At 37.6% G+C, this 21730-nt stretch overlaps 1 protein-coding gene across 9 annotated transcripts in view; it reads left to right on the forward strand.

Annotated features, from left to right (window-relative positions):
* The window catches only part of SLC24A2 (solute carrier family 24 member 2), a 111526-nt gene that overhangs the window by 61785 nt on the left and 28011 nt on the right, over positions 1-21730 (forward strand). For 6 of the 9 annotated variants that reach the window (XM_056514492.1, XM_056514497.1, XM_056514494.1 and 3 more), the window contains exons 5-6: positions 17969-18064; positions 19647-19732. In XM_056514492.1, coding sequence (XP_056370467.1) covers positions 17969-18064; positions 19647-19732 — 182 coding nt within the window. Of the gene's footprint in view, positions 1-10613; positions 10665-17968; positions 18065-19646; positions 19733-21730 lie in introns of all 9 variants that reach the window. The other 3 variants (XM_056514489.1, XM_056514491.1, XM_056514490.1) reach the window with 1 other exon arrangement.

Genomic DNA, 21730 nt, shown 5'->3' on the forward strand with positions numbered 1-21730 from the left:
CCACTCAATGGTCTCAACATCCTTCCTAAACTGAGGGGCCAGAACTGGACACAGCACTCAAGGTGTGACCTCACCTTTCCAGAAAAGAAAGAAATATATCTTCAGAACTATATAAGCACAAAAGTATTTTACTCAACATGAAGAAATATGCAAATCTAGACAAAATTAATGAAGTAATTTCAGATGTTATTAACTATCTCTGCTTTAAATCTGTCATAATTCTTGGGCATCCTTTAGGCATACTGTAGGCCTGCAAAGAAGTTAAGCATCCTTCTTCTTGCACCATTGCTCTTACCCAGCCTGTCCTTCGCTCCTTTTCTGTCCCATCAAGAAAACAGTCTTCTGAGCACAGTGCTCAGACCATTTTGGCTCTCCTCTCAGCTGCAGACTGAAATGTTTGCAAGGGATTTCTGCCAGAGGAGATGGGTGCTCCCTGCCAGGCTCACATACATATTAATAGCTGTTAATTATAGTAGGGTCTTCTCTTTAACTCCTTCCCTTGGTATTTCAGTCTGATATGGTGGTGGGAAACCACTGGAAAGGACATTTAGGCTTGTCTTCACAGTGCAGTGTCACATCAGGCAGATGCTCATAACTGGCTTTATGTGTCTAGCTTTCACAAAATTGATGTGGTTTTTCTCATGTAGGTTGAAAGGGACTCCTTGCATTTCAGAATCCAGCTAGTCCAATCCCCTGCTCAAGCAGGATCAACTGCAGCAGGTTGACTGTGACAGCTTCCAGTCATGATTTGAAAATGTTCACAAATGGAGACTCCATGGTGAAATGGAGACCCATTTCAATGTTTGCCCATCATCCCAATACGTGTCCGGATGGATTTTTCTGGGTTTTAGTTTCATGTCCATTGGCTCTTCTCCTGTCAATGGGCACTTCTGAGGGAATTATTGTTCCCTTTTGTTCTCTCTGTCCCATCAGGTGCTTATACAATGGGGATAAGATCTCCCTGTACCTTTTTTCCTCCAGGCTGAACAGTCCTAGCTGTCTCAGCCTCTCCTGTTATGAGGGGTGCTCCATCCCATCATGATCTTTGTGGCCCAATGCTGGACTCCTTCTGGTATGTCTACAGCTGCCCTGTACTGGTGAGCTTGGCACTAGTCCCAGCACCCACATATGTCCTGTGAGCACTGGCAGAAGGAAAGTATCACCTCCTTGACCTGGTGGCAGTGCTCTCCCTATTGCAGCACCCTAAGGGTGCTGTTGGCCATCTTCACTGCAGTACTAGGCACTTTTCTGGCTTTTTGTGGCATGACTCTCCATGCAGTCATTAGCAAGTGATGCCTTGGTTTTTAGCTTTTATATTTTTCAGAATCTCTACTGCTTAGTGTGTAACTCTGAAACTTCATGTTAGGTATTAGTAAGTTCTCTTCACAGGGTAGTTAGAAAAAACAATCCCTTCCCAGCTAGAGAATCAAGGACAACTGGTAACCAAAAAGCATCAACAATGGTGAGGGAAAGGGGCAAGCCAGGGGGCTGAGACTTCATAGCCTGGGGCTGTGGTTGGATAGCTGACCCCAATATACAGGTGAACCAAAACTTTGAAAGGTGTAAAACTTGTAACTGGGATCCATCTTGGATTTAATTTGTAGCCCCAGCCAGGCTCTTACACGGCCCATAGTGTACCCTTTCAATAAATACCTATTTTATTCATTTCGTTCTGTCTAGTCTCTGTTCTAGGTCAGGCTTTCCAGGCAACAGCAGAAAGCTTTTTCCTGGGGAATTTTTCAAACATCTAAATGAGATGAATGAAGAAATGGGGCACATCATTCTCCAGCAAGGTCTTCTTTCACCTTTCACTATGTTTCAACTACAGTAGAGACCACCAAAAATTGTGTTCCTAATTTAGGTACCTGAGATTCCATGATAATGTAGATGAGATGAGTATTTTAAAAGTATCTCCAACATCAAACACTCCACACTGCCAGAGGTAGCAACAGTGTAGAGTTAAAACCCATATGGGTTACATGCAGCTAAGGGCACATCTATTTGAATAGGCAGTATTTTAGATAACCTAGTTAATATCTGTCAGAAAGAAGAGAAATTATATAGCTGTATCCCCCAGTATTACTTAGGACTTCAAAGTCAAGAATGGATAGAAGTTGTATTTACAAACTTCCATGTAACACACAGGAGATATAAATGTCACTGTAAACAGCTGTGGAACCTGAGCTGTCTATAAAAATGTGTGGTTTTGGCATAGAGAAAAATGATGTCTTGGGCTAGTGAAGTGAATTCTGTTATGAAGTTTTTTGTTCAGCTGATTTTTTATATGTCAGTCATAAATATATAGTGACGATCAACAAAGTAGACATTCAAAGTCCAAATTATTTTACTGAGTGGATCTATTTAGCTTACATACAGGAACCATTTCATTCTTGTCATAATTTCGGGACATAGGTCTTGCTTTTTCTATATATCAGAAGACTTCCATGACTACAGGATGAGTGGGTTTTATCCTAACCACAGATATTAAAAATTGACAGTGTTTTTGTTAAACTTGTTTTGGTTTTTTGTAACTTCATGGGCAATGAAAGCTGTACAGATTTCTCTCAGAAAGGGCAGTTCAGTGGGCAAATTCAGCCCTTTGTTATAATGCTCTCCAACTCTGTAGCAATAAGTATGAGATCTGCTTATCTTCAGAAGTTCCCAAAACTCAGAGAGAAGGCACAACTCATTGTTGTGCTAGTTTAATTGAGAGAATTTCTAGTTACATAAAATTGAAGCATAGATCTCCTTTTAAAATCAGTATTGGTCTTTGTAGGCAGAAAAATGTAAATAATGGAAGTTTTCTGATGGTTTTTTAATGTAGTTTTGAATCTGAAATATAATCCTTGCATTTGTTTTGTTGTCAGTTTTCACAACAATTTATTTCTGCATGCCCTGTTTTGTTGCTATAACTATAATCTACTTAAGCTGCACGCTACAGACAGAATTCTTGTTTTGCTTCTTCATAATATTTTTCAGTGATGACCTGTTCTTCAGACAGCATATAGAGAACTTGCAGTTCTCTACAGAGGATGCGAGGAAGACATGAATATTTAAATACAAGCATGATCCCAGCACAGGGTACAGCTGTCCTGACTGTGTATTTACATGCTTAATGGCTTTAGCTTCATTTTAAGTTTCTTCCTAACTCAGTATTTCTTTGTTAAAATATGAACAACGAAGAGCATAAATAATGTATAAACCTGTACAGGAATAATACTGTCTGTGAGGGGATTTTCATTGAACTTGAGAGTGGGAGATTTCCTTTAGTACAGTTTGCACATGACAGATGACTTCATTGTCCACAAGTTGGTTGGATTTTATGACTGGCTAGTGAAAGGAAGGCAAGATGTCCTTCTGTTATTCTTCTTGGATATGCTGGAAAGCAAAACAGCTGGAATTTATTCAGTTGGAGTTGTAGGTTTCCAGACCCTATGATGCCTGGTTCAACAGACACTCAAGGAAATCCTGATCCCACTAGAACCAGTTCTTGAACTCCCATTATCATCAGCATAATGAGGTTTTCACTTCTTCACCTTGGAATTCCTATTTTCTTGAATTTTTGAAAATTGTTTGAAGATAAATACCATCTTTAAAGTCAGCAGGAATTCTGTTTGATCCAGGCCAAGTCATTTCTGTTGTATTGGTTGTCTTTTGGTATTACTGTATTATAGAGAATGTTTGGCACTTGTCTTCAAGAGTTGATGACAGATGGAACAAAGGTGTCTTATGAGGGAAGAAGAAAAAAAGCTCTCAGGAACAAGCAACTTAATAATTTAATTTAAGAAAAATAAAATAATGTAAAAATATCAAAATCTGTGTCTGACATGCAATAGTAATTTAATTTACTTGCTGCTCCTTTGCCTATGTCATTGACCATCCCCTTAAAAATATTTGCTCTTCAGCCCATATCAATTAAAACCTCGACAGATTTCCTTCTGTCACCACAAGAAGATTTGTTAGATGGTATGGGCTGAAAACAGTGGATTTTCACTCTTGATTTTAAATGTTGCACTAAGAGCAAAGTAATAGGCAGATCTAGCTTTTGGATGTCCTCGCTATCTTAAGCTGCCCAGAAACTCTACTGATATGATTGTAAAAATTTTTAGTTCTATTTCTATTCACACTCCAACTTGATCAAATTGCAATAAACCAATTATATAAAAGGAGACAATTCTAATAAAATTATTTTCAGGGTAAAACCACCTAAAATAAAAAAACAGGACAAGGACACATGAGGAGAGGGAACAGGAATAGAAGGCTTGCAATTTAAAGACAAAATTAAAGGTGACCACATGTGTTAATAGAGCTCAGATGCACAAAGTAGCAAATTATTTAGTTACTCCCTATGTACTGCCCAATAGCCAAGTATCTGAAAGACTTTGTTTACATTATTTTGTGTATTTGTTTAGAGTGTTAATAAAGCAGTACTGGTAGTATTGTAAGCAAAAAAAGATGTAATTCTGAAATTCAATGCAATTTTTTACTGCGATACTTATATCGAAAAGGGATCTGTTTGTATTTTCCACAGAAACAGCTCAGTGGCAAAGCCTCCATTTTTAAAGGACTGGCAGCTGGAAGATCCACAAGTGAAAATGTAGGGTACAGCATCTGATTATCTGGATGGAGTAGGAGAATTAAGTATTTTGCTTACTAAAATAATATTTGTTTTCTCTCCTCTGCATTCTGCAATGATATTACATATGAACTCCCAGGGCAGTCCCTAGATTGGATATAATTACTCAGTATGAAAGCTAAGAGGTTTATGAAATTTGTAAATGGTAGGAGCCCGAATGAGATTCACTGAAAAAAAATATTTCAAATAATTTTTTCTTTTTAAAATTCACAATGCCTGACAGCCTTCAGTTGGTGGTATTTTTTGTGTGTTTTTATTCTAATAGTGTAAGCATCTGCTTTTGTTAAAGATCTCTTAGAGGTTAGGACTCTAATTTTAAACCTGTATGTGAATCTTCACTAGATCTTTCACAGGTTCGTAGCATCAAGATATCTTTGTTCCTAATCTAACATCATTGCTGAAACCAAATCAAACTTTGATTGCAGTTTAGTCTGGATAGTCTATGACTTATGAAGAAGAGTTTTTAAAGTGCCCTCCTTTTTCTGTTTATGGATGAGACTGATCATCTAAGTTTTCTCAAAACCACGACGTCTTAAAAAAACCCAGTAAAGTAAGTCCTTGTGCTCCTTGATGTTATCATATGAATTCCTCTAGTTCCTTTGACTAGTTTTTTGGCCTGCTTCTTAAAAAATGCCAATAAAGAAAGGGCATGCTGTTAAGCATGATTACAGTAATAAGTGCAAATCAGAGGTTATATCAAAAAGATGTAAAGGGGAAAATAATGTATTGGTAACCTGGAATTTGCTAACTTCAAGAACTATGTGTACAACCTCTCACATGGAAAACCTCTTCTCTCTCCAGTACTCAGCCTTTATAAGTTTAGAAGTTTTCATTATTATTTGCTTACTTTCAAGTTCTTTGCTGCATGCATGTTGTTAATTTAATTACCAGTTGTGAGCCCTTAATTTCACTTCTCTTCAACATCTTAGGTATTCAACCTTTTGGTAGTTTTAATTTATGCGTATGAAAACTCAGGAAAAGTATATGTTCTCCATCTGCTTGTTTCAGAATCCCTCAAAATTTCATTTAAGTCAAGCTCCCACTGATGTGGATTGAAGATTAAGCCTTGACACCTTCATGACTGTAGAAGTCAAACAAAAGGAGCATCTAGTAAATGCAACAGTGAAATTGTACTAAAAATTATGGGATTGCCATCAGTAATTTTGCTTTACCAGATTTGTTTTAAATAATAGATATATCAACTTAAAAGCTTTTGATTAATTTGGAGGAATTCTCATACAAATACATTTTTTATGGAAAGTGAAAGTCTCATGCTTGGTGAAGAAATCCACAAGGAGTTTCTTTCATTTGAGAGTCTGGCTTAATATTTTCCATGAAGGGATACATACCTTTAGTAATGCAGGTTCCTGTCTCTAAAATATCTGTATGGCTTATGAGTGGTTCTAGAAACTCTCAGACAGGCTAATTTCTAACCTTACTAGGGTCAGCTGCAGTCTGTATCTGAGATCTTAGTCACAGAAGAGTGAAGAGAAATATTGGTTCTGTTTTTCTTCTTTGTCAGCCTGGGGCTATATACATAGAAGACAGAAATGAGTATTTAATCCCAGACCGTATGTTCCATACTTAGTGAGTGAAAAATAAACTGGGTTATTAGCTATCTTATTTAATAGAATCATAGAATAATTTGGTTGCAATGGACGTTTAAAGATCACCTAGCACAATCTCCCTGCAATGAGCAGGGACATGTTCAACCAGATCAGGTTGCTCAGAGCCCTGTGCATCTTGACTTTGAATATGTCCAGACATGGGGCATTTACCACATCTCTCTGAGCAATCTGGGCCACTGTTTCAACATCTTCCATATTAAAAATATCTTCCTTATGTCTAGTGTGAATCTACTTTCTTTCTACCACAGTAACTCCTACTAAAAAGTTTGTCCCCATCTTTTTTGCAGTTCTTCTTCAAGTGACAGGCTGCTCTGTGGTCTTCTCAGAGCATTTTCTTCTATAGGCTGAACAATCCAAATGTACTGTCTTCATAGGAGAGGCTCCATCCCTCTGATCATGTTAGTGACCTTCCTCTGGACTGTCTCCAGCAGTTCCATGTCTCTCCTGTGCTTGGACTCCAGAGCTGATGCAGCACTGCAGGTGGGGTCTCAGCAGAGCAGAGCAGAGCAAAGGGGCAGAATCCCCTCCCTCCCCTGCTGCCCACGCTGCTTTGGATGCAGCCCAGGACATGTTTGGCTTTCTGGGCTGGGAGTGCCCATGGCTGGGTCATGTCCAGCCTCTCCTCCCCCAGCACCCCCAAGCCCTTCTCCCTAAGGCTGCTGTCCATCTCTTCATCCCCAAGCCTGTGTTGGAACCAGGGGCTGCCCCAACCCAGTGCCTTGCACTTGGTCTTGTTTCACTTCTCATAGAATTCCCATTCCCAGGTCCATCTGAATGAAATCCTGTCCTTTGGATGTGGCAACTGCATCACTTATCTTGATCTTGTCTTCAGACTTTCTGAGGATACACTTGATCTCCCCTGTCAGTGTAGTTGATGGAGATATTAAATAAGACTGTTCCCAGAGGGACACCACTCATTGCCAGTGTCCATCAGGACTCTAAGCAGTAGACCACTACCCTCTGGATACAGCCATCCAGTCAATTTTTTTCCACTAAACAGATGAATCTCTCTCAAATTCAGTGAGAGGGAGCATGAGGGGATCTTACAGAAGTCCTGGTAAGTCACATCTGTAGCTCTTCCCTGGTCCACTGATGGAGTCACTCCATCATAGAAGGTCACTGAGTTAGTCAGGCAGGAATTTTCTCTTGGTGAAGCAATGCTGGGTGTCTTGAATGTAATTTGAAGTCACAAATAACATAACCCATTAATGAACTTTTTTTTTTTCCTTTGGTGTGGTGTGACACCTACAAACACAGTAGAGAACGGTAGGTAGTAAGACAAATGTTGCTGTAATCCTTCAGGAATGTCAGACAGGATTACCAGGAACCTTCTGTTCTTTTCTGGTGTAAAAATATGCAGAAGGGAACAAATTAATTCAGTGACTCTGTAACTGTTGGGATCAGCTGTTAAGCTGCATCTCTGCATCCTCTTTGTTTCATGTGACCAGAAGGGATGAAGGTACTGGCTGTCGTCCAGTCTTTCTACTATGACCTCACCATGGGAATTGCATAGCATGCTCACAAAATGGAATTGTCAAGTTTAAATTGTATTTGATTTAGGGATAATTTTTAAACTATCCTTTTCAATTACATTTCAAACAAGTTTACTTTTAAAGCTGTGAAATTTTTCCAATACAATTTTTTTTTTCTGAAAAGTACTTTATTTTCTTTTTACTTAAAGTTATATTAAATAGAATATATCTTGATATAATAGAAGAACTCAAAAACAACAAGCAGACTTAGGCCAAATTTTACAGCAGAAGTACCATATATTGGAGGCAGACTGTATAGAGGCAGATCTGTCATGCTGCCAGGCAGCACTGGCCTAAGTAATCTTAAAATCCTCAAATATAATTTACGTGAATTCATGCAGCTGATGTTTTCTGGGATCATTGTATTGCATTGCAGTCAGTGGGCTGATGATTGTATAAAGTCTTCCACTCTGGATATAGGACTATAAGCTTTGGAGAGCATAATCTCACCAGCAAGATAAGAGTTTTCCTGGAAATAATTTTGCTAACTGCAGGAATTAACCTAGTTTAATCCTTGGTGTGTTGAATTGCTGAAGTGCCCAGAACATGATTACCATCAGCATCATGCACTGTCATGCACCACCTTGTTTCTCTTCTTTTTTGGTCTCTATAAGGTCAGATCGGCCCTTTTTTCCTTTCCTGTTTGTCTTTTATCTCTCACTTCAGATGGGAAGCAAACCGATTTAAATGAGATTGCCAGTGTGTGAAATGTCTTGCCTTGCTCTCACCCTGGTTTCTTGGGTTTTTTGGGTTTGTTTGGTTTTTTTTTTTTGAGATTTAGAATTCACAGTTGTTGTTGGTTTCCTCTGAAATCTCTTCTGCTTCACCTGCTGAGTCAGAAGCCCCTTGTTATTCTGTTAATGCTGAAGTTTGTTGCTGTGGTGCAATGTTCTTCTCAACCTCATTCATGCAGTTCCTCTCTGCCAACATTTTGTTCTCCATGTGCCTCCATTTCTTTATTTACTCTCCTTTTGGCAGACTCTTTCTGACGTACGTGTTCCAGTCCTGTCCTCAATCTCCAGTGAATGCCTCAGCCCAGGTTTTAGCAAAGCAGACCTCAGAAACATGTAGGCAAAGATCAGTGAGAATAAGCAAAGGTGCTGCCTGTAGAATCAGCAAATACTGAGCCCTTATTAAATAGAACAAGTAAAGCTGTGTATAGGGAAGTCTATATTGAAGTTATTGGGAGCTCTGTCCAGATAAGGAAATTAAATCTTCAGGGCTAAAATTAGGATGTTAAGACAATACCTTCTTATATTACTAGAAGCTACAAAGGTTTTGTTGCAAGATGAAGAACATTTTTACAAAACAGTATATGCATTCTTTATTGCTGTAAAACAATAGAATTAATTCTATCTTTAAATTACATTTTTCTTTGCTTTAAGAGAGACTTAATGTCTTATCCTATTGGGCTTACTTATGGGCAAGTAAGGCACTACATTGTACTAGCAAGAGTATAGGAATACTTATAAGTTTCTTTATAATATGCCTTTGTAAAATAATTACAGTCCAATCATATGTGCTAAAAAAATAACAATTATAATATCCTATATGTTTTAGTTACATGGCACAAGGCATTCTCTGTCTCTGCAAAAAATGTAAGATTCTTTTTTTTTAATATATCTCTCAAAGTGTCAGATTTGATATCATCGCAGTATTTGACAGTTAAATCTAATAGCCAGGCCTCTACTGAAATTTGCCTTTGTGAAAAATTGTTGAAAAATCATCATGCATCGTTGAAAAACAAAATAATTGGGTATCACTTTTGCATTTAACTGCTTAAGCTGTTTCATAAGTATGAAAAGAAAATTTGAAAAAAAAAAGCATCATCAAACTGTTAAATATCCATTTTTTTAGCGGTTGCATTCTGTGAAAGGTTGGATGCTGAGAAACTCAGTTGCAAAACTTTACATTAAAATTACAAGTGGTCGTCCACAAATTCCTCAGCCATTTACAAATTCCTTGTTGAGCTTAATTTTTCATTTTTGTTTTCTAGGTTTATATTAGTTACTGTATTTATACATATCATAACATATGCCAAATGATAAAAAAAAGCACTTCAAGAAAAGGAGTATAAAGTTACATCTGGAGTAAAAAGGTGATTTCATGCAAGAGTATTGCACAGAAACAAATAGCAGTAGCCCTACAGACCTGGAGACCTCTGCATTCCATTCTTTTTTCTGCCCTGATAGAGTATAGTAATGCAATATATTCAGATAGATTTAATGATTTAATTAATTTGGGTCTCATATCACCTGATGAAGCTTGTAACTTTTTTGTGATTTCACAAGTGACAAGAGAGTGGTTGAATTAAGTAGCCCCTCTAAAGCCAGTCAACATCAGCACTGTATCAAAACAGTGTTGGGAGACAGCATTATGAACAGTTCCTAAAATTATATGTTTTGAGATTTTTTTTTGTTTAATTTGGATAGATACAGAAATATTTGAATATCTGGCCTGGGGAATGATAAAAGAGCTTAGTTTGCAAAATTACCGTTATTTAGGTACTCTTAAGGTCTGTTATCTTTTCCCAAATGTAAAGGCACCAAACTGGCAAGAAACTTGAAAAGGCTAAATTCTAGATTTCAGTGCTTCTCCTACATCTCACTTTAGCAAGTTTAACACTTTAGCTAAAGTCAATGACTTGTGAAATTTTGGAGGGGAAAGCAGTGCCATTTCTGTAATTTCTGTTTTGTTGTCCTGGAAAATGTTTTGCGTAATCACTGTTCCAGTTTATGAAGCACATGCAAAAAACATGTACATTTCTTGAATGTCTGCTGGTTCCTTATCTCTGTGTCTTTTACTGTGATGTTATAGAGCTTGGATCATATGGAAACCTAAAATATTATGACACAATGACTGAAGAAGGTAAGAAATATTTTAGAATTGTTTGTATGAGCTTTTTTTGAAGCCCTCTGAGCGCCTTTTATGTGTTTACATTTTTCTTTTTTTTTCTTGGTCCTATTTTCATTTTCTCCATTTTTTAATAACTCCTTTTTGCATGTCTCTATTAATGGCTCAATCAGTTATGACTCTTTTTTCAAGTTTTTGTTTTCAACATTTCAGTTCTGCTATTTCAGGTAAGGAAATAAAAATGGGATGCTTTCAGCAAAGAACATGTACAAAACCATACTTGCAAATTATATGGCACAGTTTAACACAGATGGTAGGTGCTTATTTGATACTATGATTTACAATGCATTCAAGAAGAGGAATTAATGTCTGGGTTTTCAAATCACTCAGAAAAATTGCTAAGTGACTTCAGTTTACTGTATTATTGAAAAGTAATGAATAACCTTTAAAAACTAGGCATGTTTATTCCTGGAGTATTAATTCTATGCTTGATTGCAATGCAAAAAAAATGCAGTTTGAAGTCTTCATTCTAGCACTACAAGAAGGAAGTAATTAAGGCCTGAATCAGGGCTTAGTGAAATCTCAGGAAATTTTTTTGCTGATTCAAAAGCATTGCAGTTCTGTCATACTAATTCAGGAAAGCAGTTGACTCTATAATAAATTTCTAGCACATGCTTTTCGCCCTAGTGCGGTCAGCATCTCTACAATTTGGAATTATCCCTGAACTGAGACCCTACAGACTGATTGTCTGTAGGATCAAGGCCTCTTTTCCAGCTCTCTGATTATAATGCCAGACAGATGTTTTCATTATGTTAAGTTTAGAAATTAGCACCATGTTTGGGGATGGGGAAAGTCTTGAGTCCTGTAGAAAAATTAGCCACCTATTCCTACTTGTTTTTAATCTTGGAATTTTAAGACAAATACCATAATTCTCTCTTTTTAAAAAACACAGTTGCTTTCTAGTGTTGAGTAATCTTGAAGATTTTAAGAGAATCTTCACTTCATGACTTACTCATGATCATTCCTCTGGGAGGATGGGAAGTGATAATGTCTGTTTCTTTCTCCTGTATCTGCTGTTGATGCACCGATATAACCGTCGGGTTCTGGGGCTGGCTGTGGGGGATGGTCCCCTGCACCTTTGCACCAGGTGTTGGAAGATGCTCTTTTCATCTGTGGCAGGCCTGATCTCGTAGAATGGTCTTGCCCCACTGTGCTCCATTGCCCAGATTAAGCATCTAGTTCACAGGGGTGGCACCAATATAAGAAAATGTGTCTGAAAATGGATTTTAACAGGCAAACAGTGGTGTCTGTGTTGTTTAAACACACCTCTCAAACACCCATAAGTAGCCATTAACCTGGCCACTCAGAAATGGCTACCAGAGCAAAAGCTTTTGCACTGTGTCTTATCTCAGTCTTCATTACAATAAAGATAAATAGGTAGCTTTGCAATGTAGCCTTAAACCTGGGTATGTTGGGGTTTTTATTTTTTATGGTGCAGTATTAAATCTGCTACCTGAAAAGCAGCCTTCTAAATTCAAAAATACTTTATTGACATCTAAAGATAATTATTTGTAGGGAAACACCTGTTGCAGTATAATGCATACATGTATGTATATTATTACTGTGCCTGTGCAGAAGTAATGATTTTAATATTCAATGTAATCTCAGAATGTTTTTCTCATGAATAAATAATTCAGGACCCTACTTCAGCAGCAGGAAAAATCCAGAATCAGAAATAAAAAGGAAGCTCTGTGATGCAGTTTACCTTCTCAAATACAACCATCATCATTTTTACTTGTCTTTCACAAATCAAGTAATGATTAGGGTAACTCAGAAGTTGTATTTTGATCAAAGTGTACTATATTTTCAGCTTTCTGTTTGGATTTTCAGAAGTTTAATTGCTATGACTCTGCATCAGACTTACTAGCATTACCCATTTTCTTCTTTCTCTTCCTTTTTTTGACTGAGGTTTTTGTACCTTTTGTACAGCAACTTAGTCACAAGAGCACATAAATCCAGTTATAAATCCATTGACTTTTTTTCTGATAAAGTACATCTTTATGTCCAGCCTTCAAGTCTGGAGTGGAGATAGGGAATATTCTTTCAGTCTTCTAGTGAAGAAACTCAGGTGCATTTATTCTTCCTGCTGCATCAGAGCAATCAGACAAGAAGTAATGGTTAAGCTATAATACACAATCAGATTCAGCCTAATGGCCAGAGCAGCATTGTGCTCCATATATTAGAAACTGATTTTTATTGTTTTGATCATTTCTCTTTGGTCTGAAAGTGACTTTAAATTAATTTTAGATTATTCAGGTCAAACTGAGAGAGTAAATGTGCCCTACAAGATGAGACGAGACCTTCACTGCAACCTTGTGCTTCACCTAAAGCCTACAGCAAGTCAAAATTGCATGTGTTTTCATTTGACATTTCTGCTTGATCTTAAAGAAGGAAGCATGTAGGGTGGATTTCTGGAATTGATTGTAATGACTCACTAATTATGTTCCACAGCGGGTCATGAGGAGAATTACTAAGTACAGTTCAGAGTGCTCAACAGCCACAGATTTGACATGTTCAGATTCATGAAAGCTTGGCTATAGCTACATGGATACAGTAACTTTCCTTTGATCACAGACTGAAAACAAGGCAAGTGGTAGAGTCTTGAATTTTTTAAATGAGTGAATTTGTGAAGAAGTGTTTTCACATCAAATTAGATATTTTTCTGACCCAGGGAGCCTGTAGACTGCAATCCAGTTTGGAGATAAAGGACTGGCTTTTTAATATATCCTTTATCAGGAGGAGAATCTCTGCCAACTGATGCCAGCTGGAGATGCTTATGCAGATCAACGCATATCTACATTATACAATACTGATTTGTTTGTATATATTCAAAATAAAACCATGTAGTTTTAAGCTGCCTTCTTTGGTAACCATCTGGCCTTGTTCACCTCTTCCTTCTACTTCATTCTTTGCAAACAAAAGTGAGCTGCCAAATCTGTTGGAGTTTAGTGAACCTAGATTAACTAAGAATTTTCTCTATCAATCTGTCCTTATTTAGGACATTCATGGAGGCACATCCTAAACCATTGTCATTCACCTAAACTTTCATTATTCCAGCTGTTGTGAAAATCTCTGTTACGTAGTCAAACCACAGTACATAGGACTGTTCCAGAGGAAACATAGGCACCTACTTCTAGAAATAAGAGCAGTGGCATAAGATTCCTATGCTTTATTTAATGACCCCACCTAAAGATAAGAAGAAAGACATGAGAGAATACTTGTGCCTAAGATTGACCCTATTGTCTTTCTGAAAATTGGAATGACTTAGGTACATCCTCATCAGATCCTTTTTCTTGGTTGCTCTGTGCCTCCTCTTCAGTGAACAAGTTTTGATTTGGTTTAAAGGAGGAAAATGGTAGAGAAAGGGAGGGAGGGAGGGGGCATTGCTCTGCTGTCTTGTTACTTTTTCACTGTTTTCATGCAAGCAAGTACTACTGCTTTTTTCAGTTTCATGTTTTCGACAGTTAATAATGTATTTTAATAATTTCCTTGCACTTTTGTTACCTACATTGAGTGAATCTAATGGAAGGTAATGATGTAAAACAATGTAAACAATGCATCTACTGAGAAATAAAACAAATCACATTTTCCATTTCAAATGTTGATTTTAACTTCCATGACAGTGACTAACAACTGTGGAACAATCTCCTGAATGAAATGCTGTAACTTAAAATTGTTAGAAGTCGGTGTCAGAAATTATTTCTAAAGATTCTGGGAGGTTTTTGTAAATGTGAAAAAAATTTACACATTCAATTAAGCTAATCTAAGCCTGTGTGAATCTCTGTGAAGATATTTTCTTTTCAGTTAAATAATAGCCATCTTTCTCTGTTAAGAAAACCTACACAATTTTACACAATCTTGAATAAAATACTAGAAGATGCTTAGGTTCATCATCATTTTAATTAACCTCTAAAACTGAACCTTTAATTGAAAGGTCCTACACCATCTTGGAATAGGTGGAGACATGGATGGCTCCACAGTGATTTTTCAGAAAGGGTCTCAGCTGCATCATTTTCATTGCTTGCATAGAATGCATTTGTATATATGAGGCATCACAAGCTGATTTCTCAAACATGTAAAACTGAGTTGGAGTCTGAAAGCTAGCATGATCTTTTAGCAAACTAAAATTATATCAGGCAACTTTTAATATCTACTAATTCTTCTGGATAAGCATTTTTAAATGCCCCTAGTCTTTCAAAAGACATGCCATGACCCAGCATTTTGGCTTAAAATATTTGGGGATATGAATTGTATTTTTCTGAGGTTTTTCCCTCTTTTATCTGCTATCCCAAAGAATTCCTGTTCTTTCTCTCACTCTCTCTTTCTTTAACTCTTTGTTACTTCTTCCCTTCTAACTAGAATCTCTGCCTCTTACTCTGTGCAGAGAAATAATGAGATGCCGTGTTATTTATGGCTGTGTTCTATGCTTAAATACTTTTCTGCAGGCGTTTTACTCCAGGTGCCAAAAAAGATAATATTTGCAAAATATTGTGATTTGCTAATTTTTTTTTTTTTTTTTTTTTTTTTTTTTTTTTTTTTTTTTTTGAGCATGATGTGTTTGTGAAAAGATAGGGACTGCAGAAAGGACAGTACTGCAGTACTGCTTATTAAATATTTGTGGTATTTTTATTACTTTCCAAGTGGTTTGCTGTTGAGAAACTAGTTCCACTTCCCCGCAAATGGTGACTGCTAGTCCCTGTGAACTGCTCATATGCTTCTTCACATACAAGAGTGTGGGTACAGGGGTTTGAACCTTCTGTTTTAAGGAGGGAAGAGAGGATTTCTTTCCTGACTAATGATTTATCCTTGTGTACTTGGAATTTCTCCAAGATTTTAGTTTGGCAAGAAGTGACTGTTATCCAAATAACTGAATTAATTCATGACTTTTTACTTTTACTTTCCACTGTTTGTCTTGTATATAATTCCATTGAAATATCTTCTGGTCTTAAGTCTGTGCTGGTTTTGCTGCAGAGACACCAACAGTTTTCAATGGAATTTTTAAAGTGGAGATAAAGAATTAAAAGAGCTACGGGTCCTGTATTGTAATAGTATTTTTAATTAGAAATGCTGTAAAATGGCCACCAGTTAAACTTTAAAAAAATATTTTAAAATACTAAAAGACTAAAAGCAATCAGGATAAATCAGGAAAGGTAGATACATCAACTTTCTACACATCATAAGCTGTCACAAGATGTCCAAAGAGACGTTACATAGAAAGACTTATCAAGGAAGAAAAGGGTTTCATTTCACTTAAGGTTTGACATCTTTGACATTGCTTTGTTTGAATGTATCATTTGAACACAGTGGTCAATAAAGAGTGACAAAACCTGGCACCTTTGGAGAGTATGTTGCTCCAGAGAGAGTATAGAGGTTGAACCGCATGGTTAACTTCATGGAGTCAAAAAAAACCCAACCTGGCAGGTTTAGAATTTACCTTTAAGACTCTGATATGAAAATCGTGTATTTTGGAGATTTCTTCTTCCCCTTCTTAATCACAGAATCACAGACTATGCTGAGTTGGAGACACCCACAAGGATCACCAAGTCCAGCTCCTGGCCCTGCGCAGCACCACCCCAGCATTCACACCCTGTGCCTGAGAGCACTGTCCAAACACTTCTTGAACTCTTGAACAGGCTGCTGCTGTGACCACTGCACTGGGAGCTGTCCCAGTGCCCAGCCACCCTCTGGGTGCAAAACCTTTTCCTGATAACCCACCTAAAGCTCCTCTGACTCAATTTCAGGCCATTCCCTCAGGTCCTGTCACTGGTCAGCACAGTCTTCCCCTCTCAGTGAAGTTGTACCTGCAGTGAAGTCTCCCCTCAGTCTCCTCCAGGCTGAACAGACCAAGTGACCTCAGCCACTCCTCATATGGCTTCCTCTCAAGGTCCTACACCATCCGCAGGGCCCTCCTTTGGATGCTCTAACACATTAATGTCTTTTTAATATTGTGATTCCCAAACTGCCCCCAGCACTGGAGGTGAGGCTGCCCCAGCTCAGAGCAGAGCAGGACAATCCCCTCCCTTGCCCAGCTGTGATGCTGTCCCTGATGCCCCCAGGACAGAGCTGCCCCTCCTGGCTCCAGGGCACTGCTGGCTCAGGTTCAGCTTGCCACTGACCAGGACCCCCAGGTCTCTTTCCATGGCACTGCTTTCCAGCATCTCATTCCCCAGTCTGTCCATACATCCAGGGTTGCCCCATCCCTGGTGTAGAATCCAGCACTTTCTCTTGTTGAACTTCACATGGTTGGTGATTGCCCAGACCTCTGATTTGTAAAGGTCTCTCTGCAGGACTTCCCTGCCTTCAAGTGCATCAACTCCTCCGGTTTTGTATCACCTGGGAGCTTGCTCAGTGTCCCTTCCAGTCCTGAATCCAAGTCATTTATGAAGATGTTGAAGGGCACAGGGCTGAGAATGGAGTCCTGTGGAACCCCACCAGTGACAGGTTCCCAGGTACCCCATTCACTGAAACACTTTGTGCCTGACCTATGACCCAGTTGCTCACTTCGTCCCATGATGTATTCATCCAGCTGTGTGCTGGACATTTTTGTCCAGAAGGATCCTATCAGAGGCAGTATTGGAAGATTTACTGAAATCCAAAAAGATCACATTGATTGGTTTCCATTGATCAACGTGTGATGGTAACACGTGTGTGTCTTACCTTGTCATAAAAGGAAATTAGGTTTGATAAGCAGGACTTTCCTCCATGAAGCCATGCTGGCTGTGATAAGTGACTGTGTTGTCTTTCAGGTCTTTCCCAGAATAATCTTCTCCATAATTTTACCAGAAGTGAGTAGAAGTCACAGACACATAGATGAGTCCAAAGTGACCAAGCTGACCACGCTCATTATAATGCAACATATGTGTTAATGTGAAATTCTGTTCTATGGTTACTACTAATCGAGAACTGAAACAGTTTGTGTTTGTTTATATCTTAATTCATCTGTATTCATCTTCTGCTTTGGCTGAAATCTTACGCCAACACATTTATAGGTGGAACTTTACTGGCTTCTTCCAAAGAAAAATTATAGTTTTTGGTTTCAATTTCTTGTTCTATTAGTTGCTGAGTTCCAAAAAAAAATTACATTTTTATTTCCACCAAAAAAAAAGGGGAAAAAAACCATGAGATACTGTTAGCATATTTGCTGTTTGAGAAGAAATTGAAATGGATTATCCACAGTGATCTATGGAGCCAAAGCTATGACAAATAAACTTTGCATCTCAAAATGGCTCCACTGTAATAATCACAATGTTTTCTTTTAGGAAAATTCAAGGAAAGGGCCTCAATTCTGCATAAGATTGCCAAAAAGAAGTGCCAGGTGGAAGACAGTGAAAGGCAGAATGGAGCTGCTAATCACGGTGAGTGCAGCATTACAGATTTATCACTTGCTCCTGAGGGCCTCTTTCACTGTTTTATTTTGTTTGAAAATTTTTAATCAGTGCTTTCTCCTACATTATGTATGCTATTTTAGTAAAAATACTCTGATTCTCTGTACCAAAGAGTATGAAGTTTATGGATGGGACAGAAGCTAAATGCAAGAATAGAAAGCCAGTCAAGGCCTATGGAAAGCAGGTTGAAAAGAAAAAGCAAAACTGATTTTGCTTATGTTTTGAAGTGACAGAGAAGCAAAACTTCCTTGCAGAATATACAGGAAAATTTAACTTATTAAATAAAATGCTCTAGTAGAATATGTGTTTTATATGTCACAAAAAGTACCACATTTATATTTAAGATTTTATTTGTCTGTATACTACTTGCTAGGAGTCATTGAGGCCTGTCTATGCTAATTGTACAAAATTAAGTTACTAGGGTTTGCCATTAAGGCAAGAGTTTGTATTTTAGTTCCAAAGTTCTTATGCTAAAGGAAAATCTATACCATGACCTTTCTTTACTTTACCTCATCACATTACCTGCATTAGAAAACCAGATACACATGTGACCAATAAAATCTGAATAACTTTATTACTTGACACTTTTTCTAACCTTGTGTTATGTTTAAATATTATTTATTTCCAAAATCAGGCAGTTGGTTGGAACAGTCTGGTAATAAACCATAATGCTGACTGTGGGGTTAAGAGACAACACACATATACTAAAATAATTACAGATAGTCTGGCACTCCTCTGTGGCTGTGATCTCAGATTTTTAATTTAGAAGAATCTCAGGATAGCAGTAATATAACTAGACAGCTGTATTTACTTCTCTGCACAAGAGCATACCATAAGGCATGTTGAACTTGAGTAAGGCATTTCATATTGCTATTCCCCATTACTTTGTATTGTCCAAAGGATTTTTGGCCATTGACATATTTGTTTGCTACATACTTATAGAGGTAATTACCACTTAGAGAATTCCAAGACAGTCAAAGAAGAAATTTTAATAAATTTGGCATCAGAAACCGAAGGCCTAAGCTTATCCCTTTGACTCCTGTGGAAGTTTAGCACAAGGACTACAGGATTCTGGTTTAAAGATTGTCGTCTCTAATTAGATGTTATTACACCATCTGTTTACTCTTTCCCACATTTTTGCATGGAAGACAGCAGGATTACAGCTTGGAAGCAATTTTACTAATTGGAGGGGTTAGGGTGTTACAAAACTTAGGTTGCTGAATGCATCCCTCACCTGAACATGCAGCACAGTGTATTCTGCAATGTTAGGGGTGAATGCTGTATGTCACCTTTTACCTGAAGTATTGAAGAGCACTGAATATTGAAATGAACTTAAATATTTCTCAAAATGCTAGCTCACTGCTTGTAAGATTTTTATTGAAAATGTGTAATAGGCAAATCTTTTCTCTCTCTTTTAACACAGATGTTGGATCAACTTTCGTATTTGATAATTTGCTCAGACTGAATGTGTGACAGCTATTTCACTAGTATATTTGTAATTTAATGTTCTGATCTCTTGTTTTCCTGCTATTATCTATGGATGATTACACAGAGAAAGGTGCAAAAGTGGAAGTTGCAGTAACACCACCAAGTGATTCGGGACCAGTGCAAAATGGAATCGCCCATAATGTTGAAGAGGTTAATGACTTTTTTATTCTTCTTTTTATTATTGTTTTAGTAAATATATTACATGCTTTTTTTTTTTTTTTAATATATTGTGCTTTTCATTGAAAGTAAACATATTAATAGAATGAAGCTGATAGTATGAACTGTTCACATATTATTTTGTTTTCATTTACAATTGAACCCAGTGTACGTTTTGCCATATATAAAAAAAAATTGCCTTCTGTTCCTGCCCTTCTGTGTAATGGAAGGTGAGAGTCTGGAATCTATTCTTTTGGGAAACATCTTATCTGTGAAGTATTTTTACTTTACAGATAAGAAGTTTGCAGCCCTAAATATAGTGAATAGAAATTGGTTGTCACATTTTATAAAACCTGTTCATTTAAGAGAATCTGTCATGATTGCATCGTGGAATATCAAAATTCATTATGAAAGAGGACCTGTACATGAACTTCTGCATCCTGCCTTCTGTTATCTTGCTTCATAAGTCTTTTTTCCCCACTGAGATTGTTCAGTGAAAACAACTAAGAGAAAGCAATCTTAAGCAATCACATATCACAGCAATGTCCACATGCTATCAATTTACATTGTAATAAAACATTCCCTAGGCTTGTTCAGAAATCTGCAAGGTCAAGGACTTTTATCATTTGAGATAATGGTTTCAGTTTCAAGCCACTGCAGGGGAAGAAGGGAAAATTATTGCAAGAGTACATTACTCGGCAATGTGCAATTCCTTTAATCTCCCTTTGGACAGTTTAAATTTGCAGTGATGAGAGGCTCTGGAACTTTTATGTTAATTTCAGCAAGCATTAGGACATTCTGAACGATGATTCTTATGTATTAGATGTGGGATACATTATTTATCCTTATCCAAATGGCACAGTAGAGCAAAGCAGGAAGGTTTGTAAGTGGCAGAGGAATGACTCTGCAGATTTAGCTCCATCAGCCTGAATGAAAGGATTTCAGGTATCTGCTGTCAAAATAAAAACTAGCAGTCTCCTAACAGCATTTTGAGATGGTCCAGGCTGGGTTCCTCCCCAGTGGCCTTTCCAATTTTGTCTTCTTCCAGTGGTAACCTGGCAGCTTTCTTAGGCTGCTTGAGTAATTGATATGCTGAAACCTATTTTGTAATTTAAAAGTACATACTGGATTTTTTGAGAAGTTGTAATAGAAATAGTCCATTCACCCATGGAACAAGTCAATAAGCTTCCATAATGCTTAGGGTCTCTGCCAGCTCTGTAGTGTACCAGAGCCTCTCCTCAGTGTGTTGCCTGGCTTTTTGTGCATACCTTCCTTAAACACCTTTCCAAACTCTAGCATCACTCTGAAGCTAAAACGGTGTGGTTCCGTTTCCTTCTGCTCTGTATGTTGATTTCCTGGACACTAATAAGAATACTCTCAGTTTATAGACGACAACAAAATTTGGAGGCAACAACAGAAGCCCACCCACAGCATTTCTGTGACGCTTTTTATTGATAAATATTAAAATTTGAAGAAGGACAATTGGTCATTACTCTCCTAAGCCTTCTTTTTAGCTTGTCCAGACTTGACCTACAAATAATCTTGAATTTTGATCTTTTTGCAACCAAGTGGTCTTCATTTTATATTGGTACCATTTGTTTCTGTTTCTAAGTAGAATTCAATCAAGTAGCTTGAAATTTTGATGATTTTTCTGTACTCTAATGCAAAAGGAGTTGCTGTAGTGTCAGAATTTGGAAAGAGGGTATAAAATTACTTCTCTCTGGTTTTCAGTTTGTATAATCTAAAGATAAGGTTTGTGATCCAAAAGTGCTGTTGAGAAAAATCCCTTAAAAGAACTGTTAGTGCCTCCATGTTGTGGAAATGATAATTTAGAACTGAGAAAACTAGAGACACTGTCAGTCTGGACTGAGAAAGCTTCAAAGCTTTCCTTTGGGGGAAAAGAAATGTTGTCCTGAAAACTGCAGGATGTGAAATGGATATAGTCACATAGTAAGTTATCCTGAAGCCATGTTTGCCATGAGGATGCAGAAG

The sequence above is a fragment of the Oenanthe melanoleuca genome, chromosome Z, assembly GCF_029582105.1.
Source record: "Oenanthe melanoleuca isolate GR-GAL-2019-014 chromosome Z, OMel1.0, whole genome shotgun sequence".
NCBI classification, from domain to species: domain Eukaryota; kingdom Metazoa; phylum Chordata; class Aves; order Passeriformes; family Muscicapidae; genus Oenanthe; species Oenanthe melanoleuca.